Source organism: Solea senegalensis, linkage group LG19 (assembly GCF_019176455.1).
Source record: "Solea senegalensis isolate Sse05_10M linkage group LG19, IFAPA_SoseM_1, whole genome shotgun sequence".
Classification (NCBI taxonomy): Eukaryota; Metazoa; Chordata; class Actinopteri; order Pleuronectiformes; family Soleidae; genus Solea; species Solea senegalensis.
The window spans coordinates 17,447,777-17,464,610 of NC_058038.1; the positions used below are offsets into that span (position 1 = coordinate 17,447,777).

General features: G+C 40.7%; 1 protein-coding gene across 7 annotated transcripts in view; it reads right to left on the bottom strand.

Moving 5' to 3' along the window:
- LOC122785410 (caskin-1-like) overlaps positions 1–16,834 on the bottom strand; it is a 94,399-nt gene that overhangs the window by 26,032 nt on the left and 51,533 nt on the right. For all 7 annotated transcript variants that reach the window (XM_044051178.1, XM_044051183.1, XM_044051181.1 and 4 more), the window contains exon 2: positions 15,511–15,562. In XM_044051178.1, the coding sequence (XP_043907113.1) occupies positions 15,511–15,562 (52 nt within the window). The remainder of the gene's footprint in view (positions 1–15,510; positions 15,563–16,834) is intronic.

Genomic DNA, 16,834 nt, shown 5'->3' on the forward strand with positions numbered 1-16,834 from the left:
ACACACACACACACACACACACACAGACACACACACACACACATATCATGACATGGTAATGGCAAAGCTTGGCATGACAAATAGATTTAATAGCAGAGGATTAGAGCCAAACATCTGATGTGTGTCTATGGAAAAAGAGAGCGGGGGTGTGGGGAGATGAAGAAGAGGAATTGTATTATACAGTATTATGTAAGGGATACAGTGTGTGTGTGTTTGTGTGTTCAGGTATTACTCATGTTGTCAGGACCCAGATCTGTTTCCACACTCATGGTCCCCACAATGTGAGTTATTACATATGAAGGTGAAGACGGTTAGAATGAGGTTAAGGTTGGGGTCAGAGTGAGTGTCCAGGAAATGAATGTAAGTCAACGTAATGTCCTCTGAAGTCATGAAAACCAGACTCTGTGTGTGTGTGTGTGTGTGTGTGTGTGATGAGAAGGACATGTCATCTGTGATGGATGAGCACGATGTGAGGAATAAAGGCATAACCTGCAGCCACACACATAAACGACACAGAGCGCCTCGTCTCTGACTGATATCAGCGGTGACACACGCACACACGCACACACGCGCGCGCACACACACACACATGTGCGTGCGCGCTCCTCTCTCTCGTCCCTCTTGAGAGGTGCTTGTGTTTCCTGTCAAACACGCTCAGTTTGTCTCCGTGCACAACTGCAGCCTGACAATTCCGTTCAAACCGACTGCTGCCCTCGTCCCGGTGTATGAATAAATGAATAAAGGCTTTATTTACTTATTAAGTTTGAACAAGTGAACATTCATTCATTCATTCCATTCATCTTCTACCACTTCAGCCTCCACATGAGAGTCACCCTAACCCATGAAACACTTCAAAAAATAGAAAATAAAACACACAAACAAAGAAATAAATATAAAAAACATGATCACAAGCTGACTTCCTGTTTACATCTTAGGTTACAAATTGCTTCTTATATACAAAATGTGCAAAAACCCCAAACCCAAAAACATAAACAATATAAATAATATTTGATCTAAAACAAAAGAGTTAAGTAAATAAATAATCTGTGAGAACCATCAAAGCCTTTTTCCTCCATGTACCTGCTGAAAACCACGTTTGTTTTGATTGAACTGAGTAATGCTTGGACAGGAACTAGAGGGGAGTCTATTTATTGTTCACCTCCACTGCACTAGGGGGCGAAACTGTCACTTTCAGCTCTTTAATATTAAGTGGTGTGTTCCTACTATTCATTCATTTCTAATCATCTAAATCTTGAAGCTAAACGTGTGTAAAATATGTCTCGTCATGTGTCCACAGTATGTACCGGACCTTAAATGTCCCCATGTTTTTGTTCTGTCGCAGTAAAACAAACAAAAATCACTTTCTTCATGTTTTAAAAGTAAAGCTGAATATTTGAAAGATGATTTCTGAGTGATGTGACATTAATCCTCAAATAGCTCCTCCCTCTCTCTCTCTCACACACACACACACACACACACACACACAGATAAGCTGATGCAGCTGTATGTATAAATCATCGTTTTACTGACCATTTATCATCCCTGCATTTCACGTGAAGCACCGCTCACACACCGTGTGTACATCGCTATTCTATAGCACATGTATTTTTTATTTTCAAGTAAACCTACATGACGCGGTTGGACAGGGTTTTTATAGAATTCCCTTTTTCTTTTACGTCACAGCTCCAGCGAAATATTAAAGATATTATTACAAAAGCAGGTGAATCTTAAACAGCTGGTGTCATGTGAATGATGTTTTTACCACACTTACACCTACATTCAAGACTTTTGAAGACTTTTTAAATTCCACTCGGAGTGAAATTTAAGACCAATTTCATGATAAAGAAAAACAACAAAGCTGCCCAAAACACATCAGTTAGAGCAGCATTTTTGTTCAGGGGCCACATACAGCACAATTTGATCTCAAGGGGGCCGGACCAGTAAAAATAGTAAAATAATAGAACAATAACCTATGAACAACAAAAACTCCTTTGTTTTTTCTCCTTTGTTTTACATTTAATGAAGGATAATTTTACAAAACATGACATTTCTTGAGAAATATAAGTGCAATTTCAACAATATCATGCCTAAATTTACTATTTACACAGCACACTGGATCTATAGAGGCACAAACATTTAGTCACGGGTATCTGGAGCATTTGACATTACGTTTAGATTAGTGTGAAATTTTAACAAATTCATCCTGTGGGCCGGATTGGACCCTCTGGCGGGCCGGTTCTGGCCCCCGGGCCATATGTTTGACACCCCTGAGTTAGAGACAACTTTGCCCAAATGTTTATTTCAACGTACAACAAGACTTTTTGGTTCAGTGGAAAAGTTTGAATAATCTACGTGTTGGGATTGTGACGTCCGCTGAATGAGCCGCCTGTTTAACATTTCTAATCTCCTGTTTAGATCAAAGTTAATAAAAATAATGATGATAATAATAATAATAATAATAATGATAAACACTTGAATACACAAGACTGACAACACGTCTTACTGAACTGTTGCCACAGAGCGGATTATGAGCTTCCTTTATACTGTTGTGAAACATTTATGATAGAAAACAACTTTTACTGACAGATTCTTCTGGAGCGTTTGAAAACCACGAAACATGGAAACTGTTAGTAACTCGGTTAATTAAGTAGCAAACTTACATTTTATTTAGTAGGATTTTTGAGTACTTTATTCTTTTGGTGGGAGAAATAAAAGACGAAGATCCTCTCTGCATGCTAAGTCAAATATAACCCATGCTCGTCTGCTGATATGCATCATATTTAATTTAATTTTTGTTTTTAAAGGCAGAGTAATGCACCAAACCAGGCCACAGTGTGCACAGGTGTAATCGATAGCACATTTTTCTTGTTTACATTCCCAGGGGAAGTGCATTGGCTGAGCTTATGTGAAATAAGAAAGTTTGCTATCATGAAACTGATGCACACGCACACACACACACACACACACGAGAGCAGGGTAAAGATACAGCGCCATATTTAAGGTGTTTGGCTGATCAGGTGAGAAATAACATAAACAGATTAAAAATAATAATAGAAAATTGGCGCCACAGATTCTTCTAACATAACGTTGTCACTTTGATCGACTTGAACCATGAAGGTGAAGCACTGAGGATAGGAACTCAGATTCTCCTGTAACCATGGAGACACTGGCAGGAAGTGTACAGTATGTGTCCAAACTATTGCAAACTATTGAGTGTCTGTGCTCAAGGGTGACATGTATATTGAAAGTGTGTGTGTGTGTGTGTGTGTGTGTGTGTGTGTGTGAGAGCAGAGCAGCATACTAAACAGTGCTGCACGCTCAGAGTGACCTGCTCTACTTTATTTACTACAGATCACCTGTCACTCCCCTCCTTCCCTCCTTCCCTCTCTCCTTCTCCTCCTGCACTTCTCCTTCTTCCATCAGGATAAAAATAGTCAACCCGGACACTTCTATGTAGTTTTTAGCCATTTTATTATCATATTGTGTCACTATTTTACTGTTTTACTTCTATTTTTTTATTGATTTTATGTTGCATACCTTATATGTTGTGTGTCTTTATACTGTGAAGCATGTTGGTTGTTTTTAAATGTGTGTTAAACACTTTAAACACTTTGGTAATGCATGTTTATTATTTATTATCTTTCTCTTTACTGCCTTTGCTGCTGTAATAATGTAAATATCCCCACTGCGGGACTAATAAAGGATCTTATCTTATCTTATCTTAATCATGTTTATTTTTCTTCATCACAGCTTGTCGCCTGTGTGTGTTTATTTCAGCTTTATTTGTTTATTTCTATTTTAACCTTTATTTAACCAGGAAGTCCCTTGGGATGAAAGTCTGCGAAAGACCTGCAGGCCACCATAGTTACATAATTATACAACAGAATTCATTTAAAAGAACACATTCCAAAACAACAAATACATCGTACCAATTATACTTCTTAGTTATGCGGGTTTTGCTCATTGTTTGAAGTAAAGTGTGCAGTTTAATCAAAGATTAATTTGATGTAGGTGAAGCAAGATTGTGGACACAATCTGTAACATCTGGCTACAGTGGACATGAAATGTAAATGTGATGAGTGTGTGTGTGTATTTTTACATTAAAAAGAAAAGAAAAATAGTTTTGAGAACCACCTCCCTAGGGTTCAAACTTGCCTTTACACGTCAGGTCATGTGACGTGTTATTACTGTCATGTGACGTGTTATTACTCCATCTAAATGCATGACTGGGGATTGAATCCCAGGACTACACAGACCTCTCTGACCTCAGTGACCTCAAGGTCAAGGACAAGGAGCATAAATGCAGGACTGATGATAAAACAATAAAACAATAAAACATCCCAGACACAATATGCTGTCATTTTTAGGGATGGGAATCGGTATCGGTCAGTATCGGTATTGGTCCGATACTGGTCAAAATCACCAGATTGGATAAATAAAAATGAGCAAAAGCATTTTAGCTGAGTCGTGTTTGAGCTGTTTATTTTTGGGAGAACAATATTTGTGACGTAAAATATTATCTTTATCTAAATATTCATAGTTCATAAATAATCTAAAATGACTGTATCGGACTACTGATATCCGCAGATACTCGAGTTTGTGATATCAGTATCGGTATCGCTCACAAAAAAAACTGGTATCATCCTATCCGTAGTCATTTTCATGAATAGCAATATTTTTTTCTTCAACTTTCACTCAAGAACTTTGACTCATCGCCCAATGAGTCACCAAAATTACTCTATATTTGACAGTAAGAAGAAAAAAGCCCTGTGATTTAAAACAAACTTTATTTTTGGACTCGTATTTAACATTTTATCCAAAGACAAATTCCCACTTTCAGTGGCGATGATTGTCTTTCAACTCAAGAGTGGGTTCCTCTTTGCCTCACTTTTCCCAGGCAGGGTTTACACAAGGACACAGTTACACAACGCTGCATCCCAGTGAGAACAACAGCACTGCAGAGTGTGTCAGTGGGGTACATGTGTGGAGGGAGGAGGAGGAGGAGGAGGAGGAAAGCCCTCGCTTTTGCCAAGTAGTAAAACCAGCCATACAATATTTATACCTTCCCGTCTCCCCCACGTCCCTCTGTCTCTCTCCTTCCATCTGCCTTCAGATCGCTCTCTTCTCCTCTTCCTCTCTTCTCCTCCTCCCTCTTCGGCCTTTGATGATCTCACCGCTTCCCTCCACAGCCCCCGTCCTCTGCATCCTCCCCGCTTCCATAAATCTATTGCTCTCCGGGAATCCGACTCCTCAGGTTGGTCCCTTGTTGCATTTCTCTGTTGGTTTTTCGCGCTGCCGTGTGGTGCAGATATAAAATAACACCACTTCATCGCTGTGGAGCTTTCACAGCAGCAGCCAATCAAGATACTGTCTTTATGTTCATCTGTGCATTTAGTGGAGAGGTGTCAAACTGGCGGCCCGCGGGCCACATGCAGACCACCACTTAATATTATTAAATTTTATATATACATATATATATATATATATATATATATATACATATATATAAATACATATATATATATATATATATATATATATGTATTTATATATATATATATATATATATATATATATATATATATATATATATATATATGTATATATAAATATATATGTATATATAAATACATATATATATATATATATATATATATATATATATATGTATTTATATATATATTATATATATATACATATATATATATATATATATAAACATATGTATACATATAAGCTTGTTTGATTTCATTGATTTATTTCATTATAGCAATGCCTCTCCCCTCTGTCGCTGCTCCACCGTGTGTCAGAGTGATTGTTTGGAGAGGGAGATGATGCACCTCCATTTCTCCTGTGGTTGAAAACTGCACCGCAGATGTGGGTAAAGCCTTCATCGCGACCAAAGAAACCCGTGCATTTAGGATCGATCAGAGAACAGTGCAGAGTTTACAGCGTGCTTCCTGTAAAGAACCGTTTTGACGCTGCAAAAATGACCCAGGCACGTTTCCACGCGGCCCCTGCTTCACCTGCCACACTCGTACAGTACGCTCCCACACACACACACACACTCTGACCTATTTTCAGTAAGGAGAGATTCTTTTACGCCTCCTAGTCTTTCCTGAAACACACAGCTCCAACAATCACACACTGGACAAAGAAGGAAGGAAGACAATATATCACTCTTTTCACTCCTTTCTCCCATCTGTTGGTGTGCAGTACAGATAAGCCTCTTCTATGACAGACAACGTCTGCGTGTGTGTGTGTGTGTGTGGCTCATATATCACATTGTCTTGTGTCTCTTTTGTTTGTTAATCGCTGTCTGTCAGTCTGCCTGTACACAAAATCTGTGTGTGTGTGCGTGTCTTGACTATTCCTCAACGTTAACTATTATTCATTTTATATTAATTGGTGGCATTAAAAGGCGGAGGATAGCGTGTCATCTTCTTCACTTATCCGTCGGGGGAACAATGGCGGTAACTTTGTTTCCCACACAAAAACAGAAATGAGGAGAACAAAAGTGTTGTTCTTCATCGTTTGAAGTAAAAACATTTTTCTGCAGAAAGGTGCTAAGATGACTCAGCGGTTGTGGTGACGCACACCAGTGAAGGAGAGAGGAGGAAAGACAAAGAAGAACACCTCAGTGAGCCGAGAGTAAACATATTAAATCTGCAGCAAAGATAGAAAAATCTTATAAAAGCCACTTTTATTGTAATGTTTGAAACAACATAGAATTTTACACCTGCATTTTGCTGCTGCAATACACTTAGTTATTAGTTATTATATTCATATCCTTGGTTTTGACTTTTCAAGGTCTTTTCCAGGACTAATTCCCTGAAATTCAAGGATCAAACGCGCTGACAAAGGTTAAGGTGGGAGGGCAATGGCAGCGTCCGCTTTGATTGATTTGCAGCTGGACAAGTGATCGTCACCATCACGTCGTCGTCGTTTACTCTCTCTTTGTTTAGCTTTACTCGCGCGTTGTTCTGAAAGTTGCACTGCTAATTGTTAAAAGCTTAACTTCGCGTCTTTCTTGCACAAAGTTTCAAACACTTTCAATGACCCAGGTGTAATTAGAGCAATTTTTAAATTCACAAACCTTCAAGGATTTCAAGGACCTGTGGGAACCCTGTGTATTACATATTTATAATATTGAAAATATATCAAATTTAATAATATAATATATAATATTAAAAAGTGTTCAGGTGATGTTTTGGTCTGAAGAAAGTCTTGTGACCAAACTACTTATAAAATCTATGTAAATCTATACATTGAATAACTTTTATCTGACAAAGGTTATAATGAGGCTCCGCCCTATATTGGTCCAGGACAAGGCCCTGCATGATCTGGCTCCTGATCCTGTAATCACATTATAAAGCACTAACTCAAGTAGCATGGACTGGGTTGTTATTACGTTTTTATTGAAGTCTTTTTTAGGATTGTTGTTGTTTTTCTAATGTTTCTGACGATGACACGTGATCACACGTGATCAGGACATGCTTATGAAGAGCACTGTGTCCCCAATTAAAGCAAGTGTCTCTTTGTGAGGACCCCAAAAAATGTAGAAACCTGAGGAAGCGAGGACATTGTGGCTGCTCCTCACAACTGTTTCTGATATACATGTATTTAAAAGATGTAGAATATCATTTTGTAATTTCTATTTCACTGAGGTGGTGAAAATGCCTTCATATTTTGCATCATTTACTGGAGCTACAATAATATTTGTAGGGTTAGTCATTTTCTATACTTTGTGTATTTGCTATAACTTGTCAAGGTCACTTCCTCCCTCAAAGTGTTTGAACATTTAAACCTTCACTTGTTCTTTGCGCTCCCTCATTTGTTGTTTGCGCTCCCTCACTTGTTCTTTGCGCTCCCTCATTTGTTCTTTGCACTCCCTCACATGTTCTGCTCCCTCACTTGTTCTTTGGCTCCTCATGTTCTTGCTCCTCACTTGTTCTTCTCACTTGTTCTTTCGCGCTCCTTTTGTTCTTTGGCTCCCTCATTTGTTGTTTGCTCCTCACTTGTTCTTTGCACTCTCACTTGTTCTTTGCTCCCTCATTTGTTCTTTCTCCCTCACTTGTTCTTTGCCCTCCCTCATTTGTTCTTTGCTCCGTTTTGTTCCTTCGCTCCCTCACTTGTTCTTTCTCCCTCACTTTTGTTTGCACTCCATAGTTTGTTCTTTGCGTTCTTCCCTCACTTGTTCTTTGCTCCCTTCAGCGCTGTTCTTGTTCTTCGCTCCCTCATAAACCGCTTGCTCCCTCACTTGTTCTTGGCACTCCATAGACTTGTTCTTTGTCCCTCACTTGTTCTTTGCTCCTAGTTGTTCCTTCGCTCCCTCACTTGTTCTTCGCTCCCTCACTTGTTCTTTGCGCTCCCTCACTTGTTCTTGCACTCCCTCACTTGTTCTTTGCGCTCCCTCACTTGTTCCTTGTGCTTTGGAGCAACTCAATTGACCGTAAGTCGCCACGGGCTTGGAGTCGCTGTCCGTCGACAAAATAATTGTAAGTATCTAATGTTTATAATCTAACAAACGTTAGATATTTACAGTTATTTTGTCGGATGTCGATGGGGAAAACTTGGGGAAGGAGTTCCAGACAGACAGCGAATGATTAAATCAATATTATTATTTTTTTGCTTCTTAAAACGTGTTGTTGTGAAAATATTGACACAAATCTAATTCGATACTGGCTGTGCTGACAGTGTGAGAATGAAAGATGTGCGGTGGAAAAAGTGCTGCAGAGTGCTGTGTGAATGGATGAATGGGTGAATAACTGTAGTGTAAAGCAGCTTTGAAAAGCAGAGCCTTTACATCCTCAGTCATGTTCTCACCACTCTCAATGGGACTCTCCTTGTCAAGGTTTATAAAGAAGAGTCTTCATCCTCTCACTCTTTGTTGTCGTCATCTCTCCACTCTATGGACTCCTGACATGTTTGTGACAAACCTGCTCTCTTACATCACCCTCTCTCCCCCTCTCTCTCTCCCTCCCTCCCTCCCTCCTACAGTCATCTACTTCTACTGTTTTCCAATTAACCAAATAAGAGAAATGTGCTGACGAGAGTTTGCACATTTTCCTGATGTTTTATGATGCTGCAGAACCAGATGATTGGCACCACTTGTGTAATTCAATTACACACACACACACACACTGAGGAAAAATCCTAATTAAAGAGTTCATTTTACAGAGTAGGTTCATTATGAACCTGAAAGAAAATACACTCGTCTCATCTCAGCGTGCGCTCATTACACATCAACATGATACATGCATTTCTAATGTAGCCGATCGACAAACAGTGTTCAGACAAACTGCACACACACACACACACACACACGCGCGCGCGCAGCCGTGTTAGCATTAGCCCGCACATCCACCACTTAATTCTGTGGGAGGAATTAAGGGCCAAATCAGCGATAACAGTAAACACACTCATTAGATTAGGCCGTTCACGATCACTTAGAGTGGCAGAGCCGCTCTGTGAGGATTATATAACAGAAACCACTTTATTCAGCACACTTTGCTGAACATAGTCTTTTCCCTGGTTTAACTTTTGCTCACAAGAACAGAAGTATCGGGAATGACACTTTTTATTGAAATTTGAATATCAATTTGTACGTGGGAGCTGGGGAGAGTTCAACCACTGCACACGCAGTCAGGGGAGGCAGAGTCTCACCGGTCATCATGGAAAGTAGGAAACTAATAATGATAACATTAAATGAATTAGTCCACTTGTCTGTTTCTATTCTCAAAATCTTAGATTTTCACATGGGGCAGCAGCTCTCTCTGCTATAAATGTAACATTTTTTATTTATTTTTTATTAGAACTTCCTTAGAACAATTACAGCATCTCGGTGCAACATGAAAAAAAATCTCATTCTTCTTATTATTCAACGGTTATGGTCATGTCATCTTCTTGACTTCTATAATCAGTCCACTTTTCCCATTTGTCATAGAACAGCATTAGAGCTGCAACTAACATAAAATGTCAGAAAACGTTAAAAAAAGTATATGATGTGTTTGTCAAATCCATAAATGATTATGTTATTGTCCACAAACCAAAATGATTCACTTTTAATGATTTTTTTTGTGATAAGGAGCAAAGAAAGGAAGAAAATATCCACATTTAAGATGCTGAAACAATCAGAAATCTTGTTTTAATCATGAATAAAGCAGTCACAACAGTTGACGATTAATGGACTAATTGTTTCAGCTCTAAATAGCATCTCTTGTCATCTGTCATCTATCTGTATGTGTCAATGTTTACATTACAAATATCTCGTCCACAATGCAAACTGTGGGTGTGGTTTGCCAGTTTAATATAAATAAAATGTTATACAGTATAAACAGTACAGTAGGGAATCCCTGCTCTATCTCTGCTCCACAGCAGGGACACTGCTGCACACTGAAATCGTAAAATCAACATATAAAGAATTTCAAATGAAGATTAAACAGATTTCTGTTAAAACTTACTTTGTCTTCATGAGCATAATGGGCAGACGACGTTTAGTAGACGTTATTTTATTGTCACATGCGCTCTAAAGTCTGCAAAAATACAAGCCGGTGCATTCGGGAAATAACATAAATTAGAGACATAAAAGACAGTGTGCCGCATGCAGTAATTAAAATGAGTGAAGCACAGCCACACGGTGTCTGGGGATCATAAATAAACTGCTATTAGCTTGAGAAATAAAGAGAGGAACTGTAAAGGATTTGTAAACTCTACCTGATATGAAGTGGACTGAAGAAGCTCAGGTTGAATGTCCACTGTCCACTGGACATGAGACATGTAGCAACAACAGATCCTTTTCTTTCAGTTTGCCTTGTTCTCCAAACTACTATTAGGGTCTTTGGGAATTCCCAAAGGAAAGTTGTAGAACTTTCTAGCAGGCAAAGCTATTGATCTTTCATTAAATTTATCTGTTCATTCTTGTAATTGGTATCAAAGCACCGTTACCTTTAAAGTGCCTTTAAGGTGCAAAGCCATGTTTTGTTATATATTAGCCTTCGTACGAGCCTTTGTAATCCATCTATTATCAGAACCTGTACGACTTGTCGGTTTTACAACCTAACTAACTAACTAATAACTGTTTAACTGTGTATGTGGAATAAACCTTCAGAAGGACAGTCGAGTTGTTCTGGTTACCCTTTCCAGAAGGGAGCATTGAGCTGAAAGGATCAGCCAGCAGAAATCTGGACAGTTGTAAAACCGTACGGACCAGGACCGGAGTACTGGTGAAGCGGTCGTGAATTACTAAAACGGAGGAGCCGGAGCAAAGAGCTAACGGAGCCGTTGAAGGATTAAAGGAAGTGCCGCAGCCGTGAGGAAGGCTGTGAAGACTGCACAAGGACTACAGAGCTCTTCTGGGCAAAGAGCTAAACCGTTAAGCCACTAACAGTGCTACGGTAGAGCCTCACAGACTGTGACATTGTAACGCCGACAGTTAGCGGCGCGGACATTCGTGTGCCATTTATGGACGTGTCGTTTACAAAGGTCGCACCAATTTACAACGCTCCAATCCCGGAGTGAGTCAGTAGTTCAAAGAAGTACAAATGGCAGACAACAAGCCAGATCTGGAAAGTCTACAGCGGAGACGGTCAAATGCGCAGCGGAGCCTAACAACGCGTATTAACCGCCTTAACGTAAACGCTGGTCGTCTAGGTACAGAAAAATTGTCGCAAGAGTTGTCAGGGTTGGAAAACGACTACGATATTTTCGTCGACGCCTGCAATGAATGGATCGAAGAACTGGGACAGATCGACCCAACGGACGACAACTGTGAACTGAGCAATGCCCTAGCGACGAGGGACGCCATTGTGCAAAGGTACCGCGAGACTATAGAAGTGCTGTGGTTCAAGGACGCTGAGCCGAATATAAGCACCCTCGTGACGCGGTTCAATTCAGCGTTCGATCAGGCCGAGGTACTCGGAAGAAAAAGTGCACTACAGTGGTGTCAGCAGGAGGCCAGAAGGAAGGGACTGGATCAAGAACTCCACGAGCTCAGGGACGCTGTGTATGTTTGGAAAGACTATCAGCCATACGGCATAGAAAAGTGGAGACTCCTTTTAACATTGGAAATCAAAAAGGAGGAACTGATGGATAAGTGGGCATGTCGCGGCGAGATAAACGCGACGACCCCGCCAGCATACGAACGCAATGAAGAAGACAGCGGTGAAAGAGGTGAAGAGGAAGACAAAGGAAGTGAGCACGCTAGTACCACCCCACTTGTTCCTATTCATACCCACTCTACCCGATATGAAGTGGACAGAAGAAGCTCAGGTTGAATGTCCACTGTCCACTGGACATGAGACATGTAGAAACTAAAGCTGCTGTTTCATCAGATCCTTTTCTTTCAGTTTGCCTTGTTCTCCAAACTACTATTAGGGCCTTTGGGAATTCTAATCTATTGAACCAGACTTTTTAAATACCGTATTTTCCGCACTATAAGGCGCACCTAAAAACCTCAAATGTTCTCAAAAGCCGACAGTGCGCCGTATAATCCGGACGAGACAGAGCCGGGCATGTTGGATCCCGTATTCGCCCAACTGTTTAATTCGGACACTGAAGAAGAAGAATTCGAGGGATTCGCGGATGAGGAATAACTTGGTAAAGTGAGCTTTACATGTTTATTTTGTGTGTTGTGTTGTGTGACATTAACGTTTTGAGCAACGTTGAGTTATTTATATATTGTTATTGCTTTGCACTATTTCGAGTGTTACTATATTGTGATAGCACTAACGTTTGATTTACCGTAACAGTATCAGACTGTTTTTTACGTGTTTATTGAATCCAGGAAAAGTTCCCCTCCACTATGTGATATAAATGTTGCACTACATGTTATACCCTGCTGTTGTTAAAAGATAAACGAAATACCACATCACATAAAACAGCTGTTTATTCATGTTGGGAGTAAACGGAGTTGTCAGAACGCTGGTTTGTAATCTATAAATAAAGTTTGACTGACCTATCTGACTGTTTTGTTGACATTCCCTTTAGCGCAGCTCCATCTAATGAATGCATAACGTAACCCCAGCCTCTACTGTAGCGTCTATTCTATGCGCCTTATAATGCAGTGCGCCTTATAGTGCGGAAAATACGGTACATGTAAACATGTTCATCTGACTAAAACTGCACTAAAGAGTGACACAAATAATGTGATTGGGTGTTGAAGTGTTATTATTATATGGTGACATTCAACCAGACACAAACTGGCCTCCAGGTTCTCTGCACAGGTTCCACAGTTCGCTTTAACACGTAAATAACAGAGACAACAGACAAGAAAAATGCAGTGAAATCCAGACCGAAATGATGCTCTGTCAAAATGGAACTTGACATAATACCAATAAGCTGCCTGCTAACGTTGTTTTGGCTGGTGACATAATAAGTCAACCAGAATGGCGTGACCGAGCCTTTTTGGTTGCTGGAATAAGCTCCTCCCCCCTAGGATTGGCGTTATAACTGACCTGGGCCTTTTTTAAATCCTATTCTTTCTTATTTTTTTCATTATTTTAGTTCACTTTTTATTCTTTTGGTCTTGGTATTTTGTTTGATTTATGTTTCAGTTTTTAATGCCGCGTGTGTGTGTGATGCTTTTATTTTGTAAAGCACTTTGGGTTGTCGTAACGGGTTAGTACATTTTTATTTTCTAACGTCATGTGTTTGGTTCTTGGGTGCTCAGTTGGGTAAACATGTGGTGACGGGAAAGGCCGCAGCAGCATCGGATCCAAAGTGTTCCCTTACTCGTCAAACCATTCGGTGAAAACGATGACGGCGCTGCACTGAAGCATCTGCGTATCACATGTTCCTCCTGTCATCTATTCCGTTTACTGCCCTTTACTTAGAGTAGAAAATATGTTGTCAGTGACTGTGATATATCATCTCTTGTGACTCTGTCACCTCACAGGAGAATGTGTTCCTCCACCACCTTAGCAAATGTGAATGATTAAAGTTTTGAAAAAGTTTCAAATCACTTCTCTGAAACGATGGGGGTGTGTCCAAAGGAGGAGGAGCCAAACACACACACACACACAGGTCTGCACAGCTATTCGTCTTAAGACACTGCAATGATTCATTTGCAATGATAACAATAACCAGTTAATACACCCTCACCTTAACCTAACCACAATTCACATCTTAACCAGTTCCTCAGGAGTGAGATTCTGCTTCATTAGGATCTGGTTTTTGTCTCCATGAGGACTCAAGATCCTGACAAGGTCAGGGTTTATGCGAGGAAATGTTCTACAGAGGTCACAGACAGGCCTGTTACCATAACAAATTTTGCTGGACGATAAATTGTCCCAGAAATGATCGCGATAAGCGACAATATTGTCGTCGATCTTCATCTAATACAATGATACTGGCATAATGATGAGATCCAAGATCAATAAACTTTTATTTCTAAAGAATCTTTAACACTGGAACTGGAAGACATTTTGAATATCCACAGTAAATGAACACAACGACCAAAAATAATAAATAAAATGGACTCTCAGTCTCTGTTAACAAAATATGCAAATGAGAGCGAGAGAGAGAGATTTTATGGCAGAGCAAGAAATAGCAACATGTTGACTTTGTGTGGCTTAAGGCAGGAGCTCTCAGGAGTAACAATGTTGCCAGCTGTGCTAAACTCGCCGCGGTTAGTTGCTACTGTTTTACAACAAATGCGACATACCGACTCGCTCAGGTTAAGTGGTTCACCGCGGTCATGCGGTTTGAATCCGGAGTGCTCCCACACTGCAGCTGTCGCGTTTGGCTTTGCAACCAATTCCATTTTCCTCTAGCTCTCAACTACCGTCTGGCTGCTCCTCACGCGGCTCTTTTGCTGCACTCGGTGGTAAGCTACGCCGGGATTCTCAACCTGGCAACCCTCGAACCGGCTGACATTCCCTGTTCTATTCCCCTGCCCGTCGGACCCTTCAGCTGGGACCAGTCGTGTCCGAGGGAGCTGTAGCATCTTTCTCTTCTTCTTATTACATCCTATTCTCTGTGTCCAGACTTGTACCGCCACCCGATGGTCAAGTGGGCCGCTACAGGACCCCGATCTGACCGGGGTCTGCGATATGCGACATACATACCACATAGTATACCACGGACTTAACACTAGCCTTAACCATCCTAACCCCCTCACACGGCCTTTTTGAGGGGTGACAGAATGTGAGAACCAGCCAAATGTCGTCACTCCTGAGGGTTTGTACGTTTCTTCTCTCACAAAGATCACACACACACACACACAGTCTGATCTTTAGCAGGTAGTTTGAGTCTAATCCTTCACATGTTAATTCTACAGAGACAGACGTAAAACTGCCACGATAAAACAGTTTTTATGTGAATTGGACCAGGAGGAGACGGGAGGAGGAGGAGGAGGAATGATGGTGGACATTTATAAGGCCTGAGAAGAAGGATAGAAAGATAGGAGAGGGGTTGCACACTGCTGAGTGAAAACAACACTGACATCAGAGTGGAGATGAACCAAAGCTACAGTATGGTGGAGGAGGAGGAGGAAGAGGAAGAGCGACTCACCCATCTGTGTCCTGGAAGTTGACGTTGACTTTCTTTGCTGAACCGAGGAGTTCTGAAAGACAAAGAAAAGAAGAACATGAACATGCTGTTTTATTTTGAAGATACAGTGGAACACAATGGGGCCACGCGCGGGGGGGGTGTAGTGGTTCACAGTCTTGCCTTTGCAGCAAGGAGACCCGGGTTTGAGACCTGATCAGAACAAGGGTCTTTCTGCATGGAGATTGGCACAGCACCCCCGTGACCCTCACGTGGAGGATGAATCGGTAGAAGACGGATGACTATGACACAATGATATCATTGTGTCACATACATAAAAACAATTAGTCCTGTTGCCACAGCCTGTGACATTTTTCCTCTTTTTCCTAAGAAAGGAAAACTCACGAGTCATACGGTCGTGACATTTCCTCGCCTACCGTCATCATTTTCCTCCAGCGCTCCGGGCCCCCGTGATGATAATATGTGGCTGTCACTCACAGTTACATCACTCAGTGTGTCGCCCTGAATAAAGCATGACATTTGAAACTGGCGCTGAAATAAGATGAATGAGCTAAATCGCCAAAAATGGTTATGGATTAAAAAAGGTGTCACAAAGCTTTATGTGCTGAAAACTGATTTAAATTCTCTGTATACTGTTAAAAGAAAATCACTAGCTATGTTATTTTAAGCAGTAAATGTTTCAGTTAGTCTGACGTTTATGACCAGGATGTAAATTGTTGTAATTTAAAGGTACAGTGCATATTTTTGTTGTTTGTTTGTCTTTCTGAACAGAAATGATGCAACGTTATTGACGTACTGCGTCCTCCATCTTAAAACAGGCTCTGTCAAGCAATACTATCAGCAACACTGCAGCAATAATAACATATGGAACACAACAGATAATAGCATGTGACATATGCTTGTCAAACAAACGAGTCAAATAGAACATTTAGTGACTTTCACCCACATTATTTCTCCTGTGAGCTGATGCTGCAGAACTGTGGATAAATATGAGCCTGCACTCTCTCTTTTTTCTGCTTTCACTCTTTCACTCTATACACACACACACGCACACTCACTCCAGGGTGCAGGAAACAGGACAGTCCCTCTATTGTGGAGGAGACAGCTCCCAGCGCCACTGAGAGAGGAACATTGATTTCCTAACAGGCTATTTCTGGCCGCTAAATGCAGGGATTCACTCACACACACACATACAAACTCTTAATACACACACATACACACACGAGCCAAGAGCTTTCAAAGGCACTATCTACATCCTGTGTGTTTGGACCGGGGTGTAATGCCACAGAACCTGATATTCATCCGCTCACATAATATATGCGTTACA